This window comes from Notolepis coatsorum, assembly GCF_963971535.1.
Source record: "Notolepis coatsorum genome assembly, contig: SCAFFOLD_58, whole genome shotgun sequence".
In the NCBI taxonomy this organism is placed as follows: Eukaryota; Metazoa; Chordata; class Actinopteri; order Aulopiformes; family Paralepididae; genus Notolepis; species Notolepis coatsorum.
Genome location: NW_028173062.1, coordinates 875,443 through 897,234, shown reverse-complemented (window position 1 = coordinate 897,234; position 21,792 = coordinate 875,443). Strand labels below are relative to the sequence as shown.

Genomic DNA, 21,792 nt, shown 5'->3' with positions numbered 1-21,792 from the left:
CCAATGAATCGACAAGCGTCACGATGCACCCACTTAGATATTTCCTATACTCAGCAATCAAAGTTGTGGATGTTGAATGAGTTGAATGTCCAAGTTGCAGCCAATGTAGTTTGCAGGGTTTTATTGTCCAAAGGAAAGATGTATGATGATGTTGAACAGAACAGTTGTCAATTGTTTGTTACAGATAAGCAGTTCCAACAGTGAAAGCAGGTTTGAGAGTAAATCCTCGGCAGGTGCACACGATTCCATTGATTAGCTGGGCTATTTATAGAAGAGTGGCTATAATGGAGGCGGAGAGCCCTCTAGTGTTCAAATATAAATAAGACACTATCCTAAGCACAATAATAATAATATTAATAAACAAAACACTCATATGGCCTTTACAATCACTAAACTCAACCTACAAACAGCAGCTTCTAGAGAAACTCACACCATCATCACTAAACTCAACCTACAAACAGCAGCTTCTAGAGAGAAACTCACACCATCATCACTAAACTCAACCTACAAACAGCAGCTTCTAGAGAGAAACTCACACCATCATCACTAAACTCAACCTACAAACAGCAGCTTCTAGAGAGAAACTCACACCATCATCACTAAACTCAACCTACAAACAGCAGCTTCTAGAGAAACTCACACCATCATCACTAAACTCAACCTACAAACAGCAGCTTCTAGAGAGAAACTCACACCATCATCACTAAACTCAACCTACAAACAGCAGCTTCTAGAGAGAAACTCACACCATCATCACTAAACTCAACCTACAAACAGCAGCTTCTAGAGAAACTCACACCATCATCACTAAACTCAACCTACAAACAGCAGCTTCTAGAGAAAAACTCACACCATCATCACTAAACTCAACCTACAAACAGCAGCTTCTAGAGAGAAACTCACACCATCATCACTAAACTCAACCTACAAACAGCAGCTTCTAGAGAAACTCACACCATCATCACTAAACTCAACCTACAAACAGCAGCTTCTAGAGAGAAACTCACACCATCATCACTAAACTCAACCTACAAACAGCAGCTTCTAGAGAGAAACTCACACCATCATCACTAAACTCAACCTACAAACAGCAGCTTCTAGAGAAACTCACACCATCATCACTAAACTCAACCTACAAACAGCAGCTTCTAGAGAGAAACTCACACCATCATCACTAAACTCAACCTACAAACAGCAGCTTCTAGAGAGAAACTCACACCATCATCACTAAACTCAACCTACAAACAGCAGCTTCTAGAGAAACTCACAATCATCACTAAACTCAACCTACAAACAGCAGCTTCTAGAGAAACTCACACCATCATCACTAAACTCAACCTACAAACAGCAGCTTCTAGAGAGAAACTCACACCATCATCACTAAACTCAACCTACAAACAGCAGCTTCTAGAGAAACTCACAATCATCACTAAACTCAACCTACAAACAGCAGCTTCTAGAGAAACTCACACCATCATCACTAAACTCAACCTACAAACAGCAGCTTCTAGAGAAACTCACACCATCATCACTAAACTCAACCTGCAAACAGCAGCTTCTAGAGAAACTCACACCATCATCACTAAACTCAACCTACAAACAGCAGCTTCTAGAGAAACTCACACCATCATCACTAAACTCAACCTACAAACAGCAGCTTCTAGAGAAACTCACACCATCATCACTAAACTCAACCTACAAACAGCAGCTTCTAGAGAAACTCACACCATCATCACTAAACTCAACCTACAAACAGCAGCTTCTAGAGAGAAACTCACACCATCATCACTAAACTCAACCTACAAACAGCAGCTTCTAGAGAAACTCACACCATCATCACTAAACTCAACCTACAAACAGCAGCTTCTAGAGAAACTCACACCATCATCACTAAACTCAACCTACAAACAGCAGCTTCTAGAGAAACTCACACCATCATCACTAAACTCAACCTACAAACAGCAGCTTCTAGAGAAACTCACACCATCATCACTAAACTCAACCTGCAAACAGCAGCTTCTAGAGAAACTCACACCATCATCACTAAACTCAACCTACAAACAGCAGCTTCTAGAGAAACTCACACCATCATCACTAAACTCAACCTACAAACAGCAGCTTCTAGATAAACTCACACCATCATCACTAAACTCAACCTACAAACAGCAGCTTCTAGAGAAACCCACACCATCATCACTAAACTCAACCTACAAACAGCAGCTTCTAGAGAAACTCACACCATCATCACTAAACTCAACCTACAAACAGCAGCTTCTAGAGAGAAACTCACACCATCATCACTAAACTCAACCTGCAAACAGCAGCTTCTAGAGAGCTTCTGATGACAGAGAGGAGAGAGAGCGCCCCCCTCTGGATGCTGTAGCTGCCTGCATGAGTCTGATGACAGAGAGGAGAGAGAGCGCCCCCCTCTGGACAGGGTTAGACAGGGCTGGAGACACTGACCGCTCGAGGCCTCTGTCCCGACGTGGAGCTGGAGGGGCGCTTCACGGGGGACGTGTTGTTCTCCTCTTCATCCTCTTCATCCTCGGACTCCTTCACACCTACAGAGGTTTAACCTGGTTAATCTGATACGTGTGTAATCTGATATGTGTGTAACCTGATATGTGTGTAATCTGATATGTGTGTAACCTGATATGTGTGTAATCTGATATGTGTGTAATCTGATATGTGTGTAATCTGATATGTGTGTAACCTGATATGTGTGTAATCTGATATGTGTGTAACCTGATATGTGTGTAATCTGATATGTGTGTAATCTGATGTGTGTAATCTGATATGTGTGTAACCTGATATGTGTGTAATCTGATATGTGTGTAATCTGATATGGGTGTAACCTGATACGTGTGTAATCTGATATGTGTGTAACCTGATATGTGTGTAATCTGATATGTGTGTAATCTGATATGTGTGTAATCTGATATGTGTGTAATCTGATACGTGTGTAATCTGATATGTGTGTAATCTGATACGTGTGTAATCTGATATGTGTGTAATCTGATATGTGTGTAATCTGATATGTGTGTAACCTGATATGTGTGTAATCTGATATGTGTGTAACCTGATATGTGTGTAATCTGATATGGGTGTAACCTGATATGTGTGTAATCTGATATGTGTGTAACCTGATATGTGTGTAATCTGATATGGGTGTAACCTGATATGTGTGTAATCTGATACGTGTGTAATCTGATATGTGTGTAATCTGATATGTGTGTAATCTGATATGTGTGTAATCTGATATGTGTGTAACCTGATATGTGTGTAACCTGATATGTGTGTAATCTGATATGTGTGTAATCTGATACGTGTGTAATCTGATATGTGTGTAATCTGATATGTGTGTAACCTGATATGTGTGTAATCTGATATGTGTGTAATCTGATATGGGTGTAACCTGATATGTGTGTAATCTGATACGTGTGTAACCTGATATGTGTGTAACCTGATATGTGTGTAATCTGATATGTGTGTAATCTGATATGGGTGTAACCTGATATGTGTGTAATCTGATATGTGTGTAACCTGATATGTGTGTAATCTGATATGGGTGTAACCTGATATGTGTGTAATCTGATACGTGTGTAATCTGATATGTGTGTAATCTGATATGTGTGTAATCTGATATGTGTGTAATCTGATATGTGTGTAACCTGATATGTGTGTAACCTGATATGTGTGTAATCTGATATGTGTGTAATCTGATACGTGTGTAATCTGATATGTGTGTAATCTGATATGTGTGTAACCTGATATGTGTGTAATCTGATATGTGTGTAATCTGATATGGGTGTAACCTGATGTGTGTAATCTGATACGTGTGTAACCTGATATGTGTGTAACCTGATATGTGTGTAATCTGATATGTGTGTAATCTGATATGGGTGTAACCTGATATGTGTGTAATCTGATATGGGTGTAACCTGATACGTGTGTAATCTGATATGTGTGTAACCTGATATGTGTGTAACCTGATATGTGTGTAATCTGATATGGGTGTAACCTGATATGTGTGTAATCTGATATGGGTGTAACCTGATATGTGTGTAATCTGATATGGGTGTAATCTGATATGGGTGTAACCTGTTAAATCAAGGTTGATGAAAAGCAGCACCACTCACCGACGAAGTGTTGTCCACTGATGTGAACGGGACCAGAGCCGGACCGCAGCCGGAACGTCACCGGAAGGACCAGTTCAAATCCACCTAAACTCATCTAGAGAAGACGACACATGTTACACACTGTGAGGTGCACCGACAGTAGAGGAGCAGATTAGGAGATTAGGACAAGACCTGACAGTAGAGTAGCAGATTAGGAGATTAGGACAAGACCTGATAGTAGAGTAGCAGATTAGGAGATTAGGACCAGACCTAACAGTAGAGTAGCAGATTAGGACCAGACCTAAAAGTAGAGTAGCAGATTAGGACAAGACCTGACAGTAGAGTAGCAGATTAGGAGATTAGGACAAGACCTGACAGTAGAGTAGCAGATTAGGAGATTAGGACAAGACCTGACAGTAGAGTAGCAGATTAGGAGATTAGGACAAGACCTGACAGTAGAGTAGCAGATTAGGAGATTAGGACAAGACCTGACAGTAGAATAGCAGATTAGGAGATTAGGACCAGACCTAACAGTAGAGTAGCAGATTAGGAGATTAGGACAAGACCTAACAGTAGAGTAGCAGATTAGGAGATTAGGACAAGACCTGATAGTAGAATAGCAGATTAGGAGATTAGGACCAGACCTAACAGTAGAGTAGCAGATTAGGAGATTAGGACCAGACCTAACAGTAGAGTAGCAGATTAGGAGATTAGGACCAGACCTAACAGTAGAGGAGCAGATTAGGAGATTAGGACAAGACCTGACAGTAGAGTAGCAGATTAGGACCAGACCTAACAGTAGAGTAGCAGATTAGGACCAGACCTGACAGTAGAGTAGCAGATTAGCAGATTAGGACCAGACCTAACAGTAGAGGAGCAGATTAGCAGATTAGGACCAGACCTGACAGTAGAGTAGCAGATTAGGAGAAGACCTAACAGTAGATTAGGACCAGACCTAACAGTAGAGTAGCAGATTAGCAGATTAGGACAAGACCTGACAGTAGATTAGCAGATTAGGACAAGACCTAACAGTAGAGTAGCAGATTAGGACAAGACCTAACAGTAGAGTAGCAGATTAGGAGATTAGGACAAGACCTGACAGTAGAGTAGCAGATTAGGACAAGACCTGACAGTAGAGTAGCAGATTAGGAGATTAGGACAAGACCTGACAGTAGAGTAGCAGATTAGGAGATTAGGACAAGACCTGACAGTAGATTAGCAGATTAGGAGATTAGGACAAGACCTGACAGTAGAGTAGCAGATTAGGAGATTAGGACAAGACCTGACAGTAGAGTAGCAGATTAGGAGATTAGGACAAGACCTGACAGTAGAGTAGCAGATTAGGAGATTAGGACAAGACCTGACAGTAGATTAGCAGATTAGCAGATTAGGACAAGACCTAACAGTAGAGTAGCAGATTAGGAGATTAGGACAAGACTTGACAGTAGAGTAGCAGATTAGGAGATTAGGACAAGACCTGACAGTAGAGGAGCAGATTAGGACAAGACCTAACAGTAGAGTAGCAGATTAGGACCAGACCTAAAAGTAGAGTAGCAGATTAGGAGATTAGGACAAGACCTAACAGTAGATTAGCAGATTAGGACAAGACCTAACAATAGAGTAGCAGATTAGGACCAGACCTAACAGTAGAGTAGCAGATTAGGAGATTAGGACAAGACCTAACAGTAGAGTAGCAGATTAGGAGATTAGGACAAGACCTGACAGTAGAGTAGCAGATTAGGAGATTAGGACAAGACCTGACAGTAGAGTAGCAGATTAGGAGATTAGGACAAGACCTGACAGTAGAGTAGCAGATTAGGACCAGACCTAACAGTAGATTAGCAGATTAGGACAAGACCTAACAGTAGATTAGCAGATTAGGACAAGACCTAACAATAGAGTAGCAGATTAGGACCAGACCTAACAATAGAGTAGCAGATTAGGACCAGACCTAACAGTAGAGTAGCAGATTAGGACAAGACCTAACAGTAGAGTAGCAGATTAGGAGATTAGGACAAGACCTGACAGTATTATCCAATACTCCCTAACAGAGTATTGGATAATAGATAGGAGGGTGTTATGGAACATGTACATTAGAGGGTGTTATGGAACATGTACATTAGAGGGTGTTATGGAACTTATTATTAAAATGATCTTGGTCAATATAGAGATCACGATTATTTAACACAATCACTCATTGACTTTGAAAACATGCATTTATTTATTTTTTTATCCACCGTTTCTCCTTCTTTTTCTGTTTTTCTCTCCCATCCCAATTTAGCCGTTATGCCAATTCCCCCCCTCCCCTGTCTTGACAGTTGCTCGCATGTGCCCCCCACTGGTCGGTCGTAGGGAGGGTTGAAGAATCTCTCGCATGTCCCCTCCGATACATGCAGAGTCAGCCAGCCACTTCTTTTCACCTGCCAGCGCGGACTCTCGTTGGCGAGGTGTAACGTGTGGGAGGCTCACGCTGCCCCCGACATCTCCTGTCCTTGCTGTGCAGGCGCCCTGACCGACCTGTAGGGGCCGCTGTTTACAACGACCAGACTACCACCCATCGACTTCCCTCCCGCTGACTCTTTGAGTCTCTCTTGAGTCAGAATGACGGCCGGCCCAAGCCGGAGGCAACGCTGACAGCCAGATTCGATACCGGTCTCTCACGCGTTGGTGACAATCGCTTAGACCGCTGCGCCACCCAGCCGCCGAAAACATGCATTTATTTAACAGTTTTTAACAGCAGATTTCCTTAAAAAATAAATAACAAAAAAATTAATAATAAAAAACATGACCTGGTTCAAAGTCTTGACCTGGCTTAACAACATGACCTTACTTAACAACATGACCTTACTTAACAACATGACCTTACTTAACAACATGACCTGACTTAACAACATGACCTTACTTAACAACATGACCTTACTTAACAACATAACCTGACTTAACAACATGACCTGACTTAACAACATGACCTGACTTAACAACATGACCTTACTTAACAACATGACCTGGTTTAACAACATGACCTTACTTAACAACAAGAATACCCTGAAGACTCTGGCAGGAGCACTCATTCAGGGGTACTACGACTATGCTTGCACCTCATGGTACCAAAGCACCTCAAAGGCGCTAAAAACAAAATTACAAACATCTCAAAACAAACTGGTCAGACTACTGCTTGACCTTACTCCTAGAACCCACCTCACCCCTGCCCACTTTGACAACCTAGGATGGCTTAGAGTAGATGACAGAGTACAGCAACTTGCAATGGGCCTGGTCTACAAGATACACTACACGACCAAGGTACCCATGTACATGGCAAAATACTTTCCAAAGGTCAGTGAATACCACGATCACAACACCAGAGGGAGCTCCACAAATCATGTTAAACCCAGATTCGGCTCAAATAAGGGACTAAACACGTTTCGCAATTATGCCACATCAATGTGGAACGCCCTACCCAAAGCTGTAAAGGAATGTGGATCACTACCCACTTTCAAAACCTCTCTCAAGAGACACCTACGGGAGACTGCAATGCAACACTGGCCCCTGTAAATATCCTAACCCAACCCCCTCCAATGTACAGTCATTTACCTAGTATGGTCTTGTCAATAGTCCAATGTAAATTTTGTTTGTTTGTACAGAGTCCCCCCCCCCCCCCTCCAATGTACAGTTTTGCTTGTTTATACAATGTGCCCCCCCCCCCCCCCCCCCCACCCACCTCCAATGTAAATTACCCAGTATGGTGGTCAATATCCCAGTGTACCCAACCCCCCCCACCCAACCTCCTCCAATGTACAGTTCTACGTCAAATGTATATACTCCCTTTTCTTGACTCCTTCTGTATCACAAACAGTACTGTATTTGCAAATCTGGTATGTCATAAATGTATAGATGTAGCAGTACTGACTATCTGTATGTCATGTATGTCATATATGTCCTGATGAATTGAAAATGGGGACCCTGGTGTAAACAAGACGAAAGTCTTTCTCTGGTCTGCATCCCCTTAACAATTGTGTGTATTGAGCTGTACTGTATTGTACCCATTCTGCAATCTGTTAATAAAGTTTTCAATCAATTCAATTCAATCAATCAACCTTACTTAAAAACATGACCTTACTTAACAACATGACCTTACTTAAAAACATGACCTTACTTAACAACATGACTGACTTAACAACATGACCTGACTTAAAAACATGACCTTACTTAACAACATGACCTTACTTAACAACATGACTGGTTTAACAACATGACCTGACTTAAAAACATGACCTTACTTAACAACATGACCTTACTTAACAACATGACCTGACTTAACAACATGACCTTACTTAACAACATGACCTGGCTTAACAACATGACCTGACTTAAAAACATGACCTTACTTAACAACATGACCTTACTTAACAACATGACCTGACTTAACAACATGACCTGACTTAAAAACATGACCTTACTTAACAACATAACCTTACTTAACAACATGACCTTACTTAACAACATGACCTTACTTAACAACATGACCTTACTTAACAACATGACCTGGCTTAACAACATGACCTGACTTAAAAACATGACCTTACTTAACAACATGACCTTACTTAAAAACATGACCTTACTTAACAACATGACCTTACTTAACAACATGACCTGGCTTAACAACATGACCTGACTTAACAACATGACCTGACTTAACAACATGACCTTACTTAACAACATGACCTGACTTAACAACATGACCTGGCTTAACAACATGACCTGACTTAACAACATGACCTGACTTAACAACATGACCTGACTTAACAACATGACCTTACTTAACAACATGACCTGACTTAACAACATGACCTTACTTAACAACATGACCTGACTTAACAACATGACCTGACTTAACAACATGACCTTACTTAACAAATGACCTTACTTAACAACATGACCTGACTTAACAACATGACCTTACTTAACAACTTGACCTGGCTTAACAACATGACCTTACTTAACAACATGACCTTACTTAACAACATGACCTTACTTAACAACATAACCTGACTTAAAAACATAATCTTTGAATGAATACAACACTAACTTACCATCTTTAGATAATAAAATACTCAATCTCTACTATTTACGTACTTATTCGGCATTCTCGAACGGCTTCGTATTATAATTGTAAATTCTGTGTAGGATTTATGTAGGATTTACGAACTCGAAAACTTGTTTTATTAGGTATTATAGTATAGTTGTCAAGAGCCAATTCATGCAGTCGTTCAGTATTGACATTACTAAATGAGATGTCATGCTAATATGTCATGTTCTACAGTAGGACTTACTACTATAATACCTAATAAAAAAAGTCATTAGAATAATAGAAGCCTACTTTGCTGGAACGATTAATTTCAGTATACAGAGACTGCCTCACTAAGCCATTTCTCCACGCATTTATTTATTTATGGAGCATTTATTTATCCACTCTGGTTGGATGGTGTATTGTACTTGTGCTGTATAATAACTAGGGCTGTACAGAATGCTTCGAAGCTTCGATCATAATGTTGACATTCGAATTCTAAATCAACATTCGAATTTTTTATTTTTAATAAAACTATTTTTTAATATATTTTTTAATATTATTATTTTTTTTCTATCTGTTTAAACCAATGGCTACACTAATATTATAATATTATACATAAGACATCACCATCACTTTCATACCAACCGTGCCTTATTGGATTGTTGATGAAACTGATGAGTTATATTCATTAAAGAAAGTTGATTTAATAAAAGAAAAAGACTAATTTAATCAGATTAATCACTTTATTAAAATTGAGGATTTAGTTAAATTTGAAGTACATATTTTTTTATAGACATTCGAAGCTTCGTTCGAAAACTTCAATCGAAGCTTCGAATGTTAAATGACATTCGGTACAGCCCTAATAATAACCATACATTTGAATCCAATCTCATTTTGAGATCAGTCACAAATCACTCCCGCGCTACCTGGTGAATGGATCAGCATGGTGCAGTGCATTGCCGAACCTCTGCTGTTTTGCACACGCCTCATTCACCTTATAAGGAGCTGGTGGGGTGTGTCTGTATGCTAATTCAATGAGCGAGAACGTGCATTTCAGTTTAAGAATGAGTGACGTATTTCATTCACGCGAACCCAGTTGCGAAGATTCAGATAGTTATGGAGATCGTTTCATGCGTTCATGAATCCGGCGGAGGAGTTCCGTAAATATGTTGGTACGAAATCTTTACCGAGATATTTACAACGACACTTACGCACACGTTCGAGAATGAGGACCATTGTTCCTCTGAAACCTTACAATCGACGTATATGGTCATTGGTCTGAGGTCACTTTAACCTGGTCAGAGTAGATCAACGTGTGTACTCACAGAAGGTCTGAGGTCACTTTAACCTGGTCAGAGCAGATCAACGTGTGTACTCACAGAAGGTCTGAGGTCACTTTAACCTGGTCAGTGTAGATCAACGTGTGTACTCACAGAAGGTCTGAGGTCACTTTAACCTGGTCAGAGTAGATCAACGTGTGTACTCACAGAAGGTCTGAGGTCACTTTAACCTGGTCAGAGCAGATCAACGTGTGTACTCACAGAAGGCAGAGTGGAGGTCACTTTAACCTGGTCAGAGCAGATCAACGTGTGTACTCACAGAAGGTCTGAGGTCACTTTAACCTGGTCAGAGTAGATCAACGTGTGTACTCACAGAAGGTCTGAGGTCACTTTAACCTGGTCAGAGCAGATCAACGTGTGTACTCACAGAAGGCAGAGTGGAGGTCACTTTAACCTGGTCAGAGCAGATCAACGTGTGTACTCACAGAAGGTCTGAGGTCACTTTAACCTGGTCAGAGCAGATCAACGTGTGTACTCACAGAAGGTCTGAGGTCACTTTAACCTGGTCAGAGCAGATCAACGTGTGTACTCACAGAGGGCAGAGTGGAGGTCACTTTAACCTGGTCAGAGCAGATCAACGTGTGTACTCACAGAGGGCAGGATGGACGGCTTGAGGACAACTAGAGGGACTTTAGTTCTCTTTCCATCATAAGTGAAGCCCTCGACCTCCACCATGTGGTACTGGTCTTCTGCCTCAGCACCGAGACACACCTGGGAGAGGAGGAGAGAGGAGGGGAGGAGGGGAGAGGAGGAGAGGAGAGGAGAGGAAGAGGGAGAGAGGAGAGAGGAGAGGAGAGGAGGAGGGGAGAGGAGAGGACAGAGGAGAGGAGAGGGGGGAGGAGAGGAGAAGAGAGGAGGGGAGAGGAGAGGAGGGGAGAGGAGAGGAGAAGAGAGGGAGGGGAGAGGAGAGGAGAGGAGAGGAGAGGAGGAGGAGGGGAGAGGAGAGGAGAGGGGGGAGGAGAGGAGAAGAGAGGAGGACAGAGGAGAGGAGGAGGGGAGGAGAGGACAAGAGAAGAGAGGAGGAGGGGAGAGGAGAGAGGAGAGAGGAGAGGAGAGGAGAGGAGAGGAGAGGAGAGGAGAGGAGAGGAGAGGAGAGGAGAGGAGAGGAGAGGAGAGGAGAGGAGAGGAGAGGAGAGGAGAGGAGAGGGGGAGGAGAGGAGAGGGGAGGAGAGGAGAGGGGAGGAGAGGAGGAGGAGAGGAGGAGAGGAGGACAGAGGAGAGGAGGAGAGGAGGAGAAGGGGAGAGGAGAAGGAGGGAGGAGGACAGAGTCATTGTTGGAACAGCCTAAAAGGAAGCATCACCACCAACAAATTAGTGAAAGTGACCCCAAGTTGACCGGATGGAACAGCTGTGTCCTCTAGGTGGGGTCAGGGGTCAGCAGGTGTCTAGATGGGGTCAGCAGGTGTCTAGGTGGGGTCAGGGGTCAGCAGGTGTCTAGGTGGGGTCAGGGGGCAGCAGGTGTCTAGGTGGGGTCAGGGGTCAGCAGGTGTCTAGGTGGGGTCAGGGGTCAGCAGGTGTCTAGGTGGGGTCAGGGGTCAGCAGGTGGGGTCAGGGGTCAGCAGGTGTCTAGGTGGGGTCAGGGGTCAGCAGGTGTCTAGGTGGGGTCAGGGGTCAGCAGGTGTCTAGATGGGGTCAGGGGTCAGCAGGTGTCTAGATGGGGTCAGCAGGTGTCTAGATGGGGTCAGGGGTCAGCAGGTGTCTAGATGGGGTCAGGGGTCAGCAGGTGTCTAGATGGGGTCAGGGGTCAGCAGGTGTCTAGATGGGGTCAGGGGTCAGCAGGTGTCTAGATGGGGTCAGGGGTCCTGGAGAGCCCCTACCACCCCCTCTACGGTGAGCTGGTCAAGATGAGAAGCACGTTCAGCCACAGACTCATACCCCCCCGACACTCAACTAACTGCCTCGGCCAGTCCTTCATACCAGCGGTTAATTTTTTTAGATTATATATTAGATTAGATTTAGATTATTGGATTATTAGATTATATATTGTAACTATTTATTGCAGGGCAAATATAACTGAGAGGGCATACATACCCTCCTCTCACACCTTGTTGCCCATATGCACATGTCCAGAGTTAATTATATTGATTTGTTATATTGTTTACACTGCTTTTTTATTCTATTTAATTTGTACTTCTCCACTGTACTATAATTATGTCACCTGTACCATGTATTATAATACCTGTACCTCCCCTCCCCCATGCTGCTATGATGCCTGCATTAAAGGAATATCTTATGTTATCTTATCTTATAAAAGTGCTATATAAATGCAGTCCATTCCATTTATGATTTAAGACAGTGGCTCGGGAGGTAGAGCAGTTGTCTGGCAATCCGGAGGTTCCCGGTTCGATTCCCGCTCCTCCCGGGCAGCGGGTCGATGTGTCCTTGAGCAAGACACTTAACCCCTAATTGCTCCCGATGAGCAGGTTGGCACCTTGCATGGTTGCCTGCGCCGTCGTTGGGTAAAATGTGAGGAACAAATTGTAAAGCGCTTTGGATAAAAGCGCTATATAAAAAAGCAGCCATTTACCATTGAATAGACCAGGGGTATTAAACTAACATTTAGGCCCAGAAGATCATAATGTCTAACTATTTAGTGTGATATATATTTATATTAGTGCTGTCAAACGATTAAAATATTTAACTCGATTAATCGCATGATTGTCCATAGTTAACTCGCGATTAATCGCAAATTAATCGCATTTTTTTTTTAACCTTAAACAGATCTTTTTCAAGTTCCAAGTTTTAATACTCTTATCAACATGCGAGTCAACAAATGCTTGCTTTGTGCAGCCATTTAACACAAAAGGATGACCCTCCTCATGCATTGCAAATTTGCATCAAATTCAAAACAGAGTGATGCACAAAATAACTTAAAAGAAAATAATAATTTAAAACAATGAAATGAAATAATAGGGGAAAGAAAACGTTAGGAACTTGTTACATTCACACACACAAGGGCTGATTAATCACACACCCCCCTCTCTCCCTCACACACACACTCTTCCAGCTCTTTTTCTCTTTTGCCCCTTCCTCATCTCTCTCACCCCCCTCTCTCTCTATATCTCACACACACACACACACACACACACACACACACACACACACACACACACACACACACACACACACACACACACACACACACACACACACACACACACACACACACACACACACACACACACACTTCAGAAACAAACATAGTATCAATGAGAGCATCAATAATACACCTGAGTGAAGTCTAGTAAAAAAAAAAAAAAAAAAAATTTTTTTTTTTTTTTTTTAGTTAATCTTGAGTTAAAAAAATTAGTGGCATTAATAGAATCGGGAGTTAACGCGATATTAACGGGATATATTTGACAGCCTTAATTTATATATATATACTGTATATATTTAAGTAGCCTAGTAGTTGTATCAACATCTGCATGAGATCAATACCCGACTGTCAAACCAAATTAATTCAGTACAATTCAAAAACGTTAACAATATTATTTATTCCTAGCTTAGCACAATGAATGGACATGGACATGACCGGTTAGCCCTCAGGAGAGGTGTTAGTTGGACAATGCCTAGGCTAACCGGCCATGTCCGCTTCCATTCATTGTGCTAAGCTAGGCTAACATGCAGCCAGATAGCTTTCTACTGAACACACAGAGAGGAAACTGGTATCTATCTTCTTGTCTCTCTCTGGAGAAGACGGTAAGCTAATTTCCCAAAATGTTGGCGTGTTCCTTTAACTTCATGAAAATAAAATAAAGGGAGCACATTTTTTTTTTTATATTTACTGCATATATATATCCATATTTGTCTGAATATACCTGTATATAACCCCTCTATATACTTACTTATACACCTGCATATAACCCATAGCTCTGTATGATAGAATGTACAAATGATGTATATACTAGGCATGGGCGGTATGACGGTATTAAGTTATACCGGGGTATTTAGAGATACCGACGGTATTGAAAATCAATACCGTCAAAATCAATACCGTCAAAATCACAGATCCATTTCAGTTTATATTACAGTGAAACGTTGTTTTAACAGTGGTTGGTTGTAGTGCACTGCACACACGCGCCAGCAGAGGGCGAGACCAGTCCTCGAGTCACTAGTGGAGCGAGGCAGCGAGCCGCAGAGCTGGTTCTCTATACACAGGAGGAGTACACAGGAGGGAGAGTCGAGACACGCTTACCGTTGCTGCCTGGTGCTGCGGGCTAACTGGCTGTTCTGAGAGCTAACTGTTGTGTATGTGTATCACAACGGGGGTCACGCTTTACGGTAATGTTGCGACAGTGCTGTGAAAATACCGTAAAACGTTGTGGTAACGAGTGTGTGTTGTTGTGGACTGGTGGAACAAGCAAATAAACGGTAAAACGTTACGTCACAGTCCGGTGTGTTTTTGAATACACAATACGTCTAACGTTACTAGTACTAGGGTGCTGCGGGGCTCCTGGCTACCATTCTGAGAGTTAACGTTAGTATTACTAGGATGCTGCGGGCTTCTGGCTAGTGGCTCCATTCTGAGAGCTAATGATAGTAGCACTCGGATGCTGCGGGCTAACTGGCCATCTCCGCGACTTGTTTACTTGGTAACACGGGTTGCCACGGGTTGCCCCCCCCCCCCCCCCCCCCCGCTGATGAAAATGAAAGTCATACCGTTCAATACCGTACACCGCGGTATTATATAATCAAGGTATAACGGTATGAAAAAAGTGATACCGCCCAAGCCTAGTATATACCTATATATTATATATTTATTCTCAACACATATCTATCCACACCTGTCTTATCTGCACATAGACCTTTTGCATATCTGTACATACTATATCTGTACATATCCTACTCTTACTAGTTTACTAGTTATGCTGGCCAGTAGTGTCTTTACACCTGTATCACTGTACATATTAATACTACAACTCTGTACATACATCTGATTAGCACTGTTACTCACTCAGTAGTTATTTTGTACCCAGTTGCACTTCACTGCTACATTTGCACTCTGGTTGGATGCAAAAACTAATTTTCGTTGTACTGTACTTGTATTGACTGTATATTGACAATAACTTTGAATCTAATCAGATCTAGAAATATTTAAAAAATAATAATAATAATAATAATAATAATAATTGAATAACAGTCCCAACCAATGTTACAGATAATACATCTCAACACATCTGAAACCGTTTTAGAGAACCAGCTCTGAGCAACACTCGTGAGCACGTTGTTCAGCAGTGGGTTCTGCTGGCCGGGTCGTATTGGACTCTGAGACCACTTTATCTTCTGCGACCTCACTTCAGATTTGAGTGGGTATGTTTGTTCACAACCTTTATGTTCTGTGTCTCATAGTGGCGTTTCACATTGGCAATTTTAATAAGTGCCACGATTTCTGAACATATGAGACACACTGGTTTGGTGCTCCCAGTGGGAGGTATGAGCAGAAATGAGTCGGTTCATTCTGGATGTAATGCTACATGTGCTCTGTCTCTGTCTCTCACCCTCAAGACCCTACGCTCTGCATCTTCTAACTACACACCCTCAAGACCCCTACGCTCTACATCTTCTAACTACACACCCTCAAGACCCCTACGCTCTGCATCTTCTAACTACACACCCTCAAGACCCCTACGCTCTGCATCTTCTAACTACACACCCTCAAGACCCCTACGCTCTGCATCTTCTAACTACACACCCTCAAGACCCCTACGCTCTGCATCTTCTAACTACACACCCTCAAGACCCCTACGCTCTGCATCTTCTAACTACACACCCTAAAGACCCCTACGCTCTGCATCTTCTAACTACACACCCTCAAGACCCCTACGCTCTGCATCTTCTAACTACACACCCTCAAGACCCCTACACTCTGCATCTTCTAACTACACACCCTCAAGACCCCTACGCTCTGCATCTTCTAACTACACACCCTCAAGACCCCTACGCTCTGCATCTTCTAACTACACACCCTCAAGACCTCTACGCTCTTCCTCTTCTAACTACACACCCTCAAGACCCCTACGCTCTGCATCTTCTAACTACACACCCTCAAGACCCCTACGCTCTGCATCTTCTAACTACACACCCTCAAGACCCCTACGCTCTGCATCTTCTAACTACACACCCTCAAGACCTCTACGCTCTGCATCTTCTAACTACACACCCTCAAGACCCTACGCTCTGCATCTTCTAACTACACACCCTCAAGACCCCTACGCTCTGCATCTTCTAACTACACACCCTCAAGACCCCTACGTTCTACATCTTCTAACTACATACCCTCAAGACCCCTACGCTCTGCATCTTCTAACTACACACCCTCAAGACCCCTACGCTCTGCATCTTCTAACTACACACCCTCAAGACCCCTACACTCTGCATCTTCTAACTACACACCCTCAAGACCCCTACGCTCTGCATCTTCTAACTACACACCCTCAAGACCCCTACGCTCTGCATCTTCTAACTACACACCCTCAAGACCCCTACGCTCTGTATCTTCTAACTACACACCCTCAAGACCCCTACGCTCTGCATCTTCTAACTACACACCCTCAAGACCCCTACGCTCTGCATCTTCTAACTACACACCCTCAAGACCCCTACGCTCTGCATCTTCTAACTACACACCCTCAAGACCCCTACGCTCTGCATCTTCTAACTACACACCCTCAAGACCCCTACGCTCTGTATCTTCTAACTACACACCCTCAAGACTCCTACACTCTGCATCTTCTAACTACACACCCTCAAGACCCCTCCGCTCTACATCTTCTGGCCGCCTCAGACCTACTCCTATCCAAGCTCCCGGAGGGTCATCAAAGAGAAGCCGCCTATTCTCAGTCCTTGCCCCACAATGGTGGAATGAACTGCCCACCCCAGTTAGAAGTTGAACAGCCCAAACCCGTCCAATATTTCGCCGTCGACTAAAGACACACTTCTTCAACCATTATCTGAAATAAAAAAATAAATAAAAATAAAAGAAATCTAACCACTAACCTTACTGTCATGCACTTGTCCTAATATACTAACCTACACTGTAGCACTCAACTAGTGATGCACGATATATCGGCCGATATGGCAGTTTTTTTACACATCGGTATCGGTCCGATATCAAGATACATTTTTTACATGTTTTGGCCTTAAATAGTTTCAGTCATTTCTGAAAAGAATTTACAAAAGTAAAAAAAAAATTTAATTAAAGCGTTTTGGAAAATAGCTTTATTTGATTATCATAAAAAAGTGTTTTGTATACAGAGTAGGGCTGTCAGTTTATCGCGTTAATTAGATTAATTAATTACACAGCAAATTATCGCGTTATGAAAATTAACTCAAAATTAATTACAATTTTTTTTTTTTTTTTTTTTTTTTTTTTATATAATATTTTTTTTGTATCTCATTCATTCCATAATAATGTAGAATACACATTTACAGACTTTTTTATTTTTTAATATGGTCCATTTGCATGTTCTTGGTATCTGATTCTAGGGAGATCTATCTCAGGGAATGTATTCCCAGTGTCAGAAATACTGTGGGCTAGATCCACAAAGAATGGATTCCCTGGTCTGCATCCCCTTAACAATTGTGTGCCGTACTGTATTGTACCCATTCTGCAATCTGTTAATAACATTTTCATTCAATCAATCAATCTGCGGGGTGATTGATTGAATGAAAATTTTATTTTGAGTAAATTGTAATGAACCAAATGAGAATATCAATAAATTTTTTTGTATCTTTGACTGTGAATAACACCATGCTCAAATTGACCAGACCTGAAAAATCTAAGCAAATTAATAGATGGAAGATGATTAAACAGAAGGTTTTGTAGATACAGTACTGAATTCTGCCATCCGGACACATGCAATTTGAAATATGATTATATAATATAGAATATCAGGCATAAAATGGTTATGCGATTAAAATGCGATTAATTAGATTAATTAATTACAAATCCTGTAATTAATTAGATTAATTTTTTTAATCGCCTGACAGCACTAATACAGAGATATCGACATCGGTAAATATCGGTTATCGGTATCGGCCACAATTTTCACATCGGTGCATCACAGCACTCAACACTTTGATGAACATTGTTACTCAGCTGATAGAGTTGTGCCCTTCCTGATGACTTGTCATACAGAACCTTCCTGATGACTTGTTGTACAGAACCTTCCTGATGACTTGTCGTACAGAACCTTCCTGATGACTTGTCGTACAGAACCTTCCTGATGACTTGTTGTACAGAACCTTCCTGATGACTTGTCGTACAGAACCTTCCTGATGACTTGTCGTACAGAACCTTCCTGATGACTTGTCGTACAGAACCTTCCTGATGACTTGTCGTACAGAACCTTCCTGATGACTTGTCGTACAGAACCTTCCTGATGACTTGTCGTACAGAACCTTCCTGATGACTTGTCGTACAGAACCTTCCTGATGACTTGTCGTACAGAACCTTCCTGATGACTTGTCGTACAGAACTTGTAAGTCGCTTTGGATAAAAGCGTTTCAGCTAAATGACTAAATGTAAATGTAAGGATGTTTCCCTGTGTCATAAAATGTATAGTTTTGCATGATGTTCTTGAATCGCTAAGCTAAGAATCGCATGAATCGCTACTTTGCAATGTCTAGAGAAAGAACAAATATATAATTTCTTACGGTTTTGATTGACAGCTGGTGATCCCGGTCATCGTCCTCCACCTCAACTTTAAACTCTCTTTTGTCCGATTTAAGAGAACAACCTGTGGAATCGTTTACATGAATCATTTACAAATCAACAACAATAACATTGAAAAAAAATACCCACGTTTATTTCCTCTAATAGATTTATTTTATATAGCGCCTTACATAAAGTATCTCAAAGCGCTTTACATACATTATGGTATATGGACAAACACAGTGCATGGACTGTCTATCTGTATGTCATGTGTGTCATATATGTTATGATGAATTGAAAATGGGGGACCCTGATGTAAACAAGATGAAAGTCTTTCTCTGGTCTGCATCCCCTTAACAATTGTGTGTATTGAGCCGTACTGTACTGTACCCATTCTGCAATCTGTTAATAACATTTTCAATCAATCAATCAATCAATCAATCAATCAATAACAATGACAACATGGGGGGTGCTACAGAGAGAGGGACAGCTGAGCTTTAATGCAATAACTGACCGGAAGTACATTTGGATCTGTTACCTAGCAACATAATTGCAGAGTGAAACCATATATATATATATATAATATATATATATAATTGTAAATAGTAAATAAATAGTTAAAGTAAATAGCCAAATGTGTCTGTTGGCTTCACAAACAAAAGGGCGGACTTGGCGCGAATGGGGGTGTTTGATGAACGTTACCAAACGGAATGAATGAACGGTGGAATGTGAACTTGTGTGAGATTGTGCAGGAGATGTGTCTTTAAATAACTGTGTGGACAGGCGAGCTCACCGAACAGGTACATCTGAGGTCTGCCGCTCACAGCACAGGGCAGCTCGTCCTCCATCTTCTCTCCTGTCTATTGTTTACACCGAGTTCCGCCCACGTGGGTGTGACGGACGGGCGTGAGAGCCAATGGGACGCCGGCAGCGTCGCGGCGGGGAAGCCTGTAGGCGGGCCCAATGAGAAGGAAACGATGGCAGTTTCAGTGGGTGGCCGCTAGGTGGAGCTATTGTAAAAGGTTTGTTCTGCAGTTACTCAGTCTGTCTCCATTTTCAACTTAGTTTTTGACAGGAAACAGAAAAGCAGCGTTGGCCTCTCTAAAGTGAGCTTCCCCTTTATGTATGATGGCGTTACATTACATTCATTAGCTGAGAGGGGGGGGGGGGGTGAATGTGGATGAGAGCCTTAACATTAAGTCAAAGTCAAAGTCAACTTTATTGTAATTTCCCATAATGTGCAAGACATACAGAGAAATGAAATTGCGTTCCCCCCTTCCCACAGTGTATATAAAAAATATCGAATATAAACATAAAATATAATAAAGGACACTATAAACATAAAATAACATATAGGACACTATAAACATAAAGTAACACAATGTACACACACAATATACAGGACTATATACAATATAAACACTAGCTAAAAATTAAATGAAAGAGTGGAATAAATATAGATAATATATATAATGACTTTTTAATATATATATATATATATATATTAATATTTAATCTGATTAATCGCATGATTGTCCATAGTTAATCGCAAATTAATCGCATTATTTTTTATTTTATTTTGTATCTAGCTTAAACAGATCTTTTTCAAGTTCCAAGTTGTAATACTCTTATCAACATGCGAGTCAACAAATGCTTGCTTTATGCAGCCATTTAACACAAAAGGATGACCCTCATGCATTGCAAATTTGCATCAAATTCAAAACAGAGTGATGCACAAAATAACTTAAAAGAAAATAATAATTTAAAACAATGAATAAAGTGTGCATGAAATAATAGGGGAAAGAAAACGTTAGGAACCTGTTACATTCACCCACACAAGGGCTGAGTAATCACCCCCCCCCCCCCCCCTCTCTCTCTCACACACTCTCCCAGCTCTCTTTCTCTCTTGCCCCTTCCTCATCTCTCTCACCCCCCACCCCCCTCTCTATATATCTCTCACACACACACACACACACACACACACACACACACACACACACACACACACACACACACACACACACACACACACACACACACACACACGCACGCACGCACACACACACACACACACTTCAGAAACAAACATAGTATCAATGAGAGCATCAATAATACACCTGAGTGAAGTCTAGTAAAAAATTAAATAAAAAAAAATTAAATCTTAAAAGTTAATCGTGAGTTAAAAAAAATAGTGGCGTTAATAGAATCTGGCGATAAGTCAAGTCAAGTCAAGTCAAGTCAAGAGTTTTATTTGTCACGGCATACGGATATACAATGAAATGCGGGTGGTTTGTGTATGTGAAGCCAACAGACACATTTGGCTATTTACTATTTATTTACTATTCACAATATATATATATATATGGTTTCACTCTGTTAATACCGCGTTAACTTTGACAGCCTTAATATATAATATATATATAGAGAGAGGTAAATTAAGTGGTTGTAGCTACGGCTGTGGGGGCGCTGGAGACATGATCCAATAGACTTTTATCCTGAACACGGAGAGACCAGTCCCAAGTCGATCAGCACTTTCTCAGCCGAGCTATAGTCGCTTTTTCACACTTACTATCTAACTCTGCATGCACAGATTGCACACGGAGTCTGTGGATT

General features: G+C 41.6%; 1 protein-coding gene across 1 annotated transcript in view; it reads right to left on the bottom strand.

The window, feature by feature from the left end:
- The window catches only part of npm1b (nucleophosmin 1b), a gene marked incomplete at its 3' end in the record, with an annotated part of 130,627 nt that extends 110,564 nt beyond the window's left edge, over positions 1-20,063 (bottom strand). The window contains exons 1-5 of the mRNA XM_084338893.1: positions 19,973-20,063; positions 19,182-19,264; positions 11,118-11,237; positions 4,140-4,233; positions 2,464-2,561 (exon numbers count right to left, since the gene is read on the bottom strand). Of these exons, the coding sequence (XP_084195019.1) occupies positions 2,464-2,561; positions 4,140-4,233; positions 11,118-11,237; positions 19,182-19,264; positions 19,973-20,027 (450 nt within the window). The 5' untranslated portion in view covers positions 20,028-20,063. The remainder of the gene's footprint in view (positions 1-2,463; positions 2,562-4,139; positions 4,234-11,117; positions 11,238-19,181; positions 19,265-19,972) is intronic.
- Between the last annotated feature and the right edge of the window lie 1,729 nt (positions 20,064-21,792).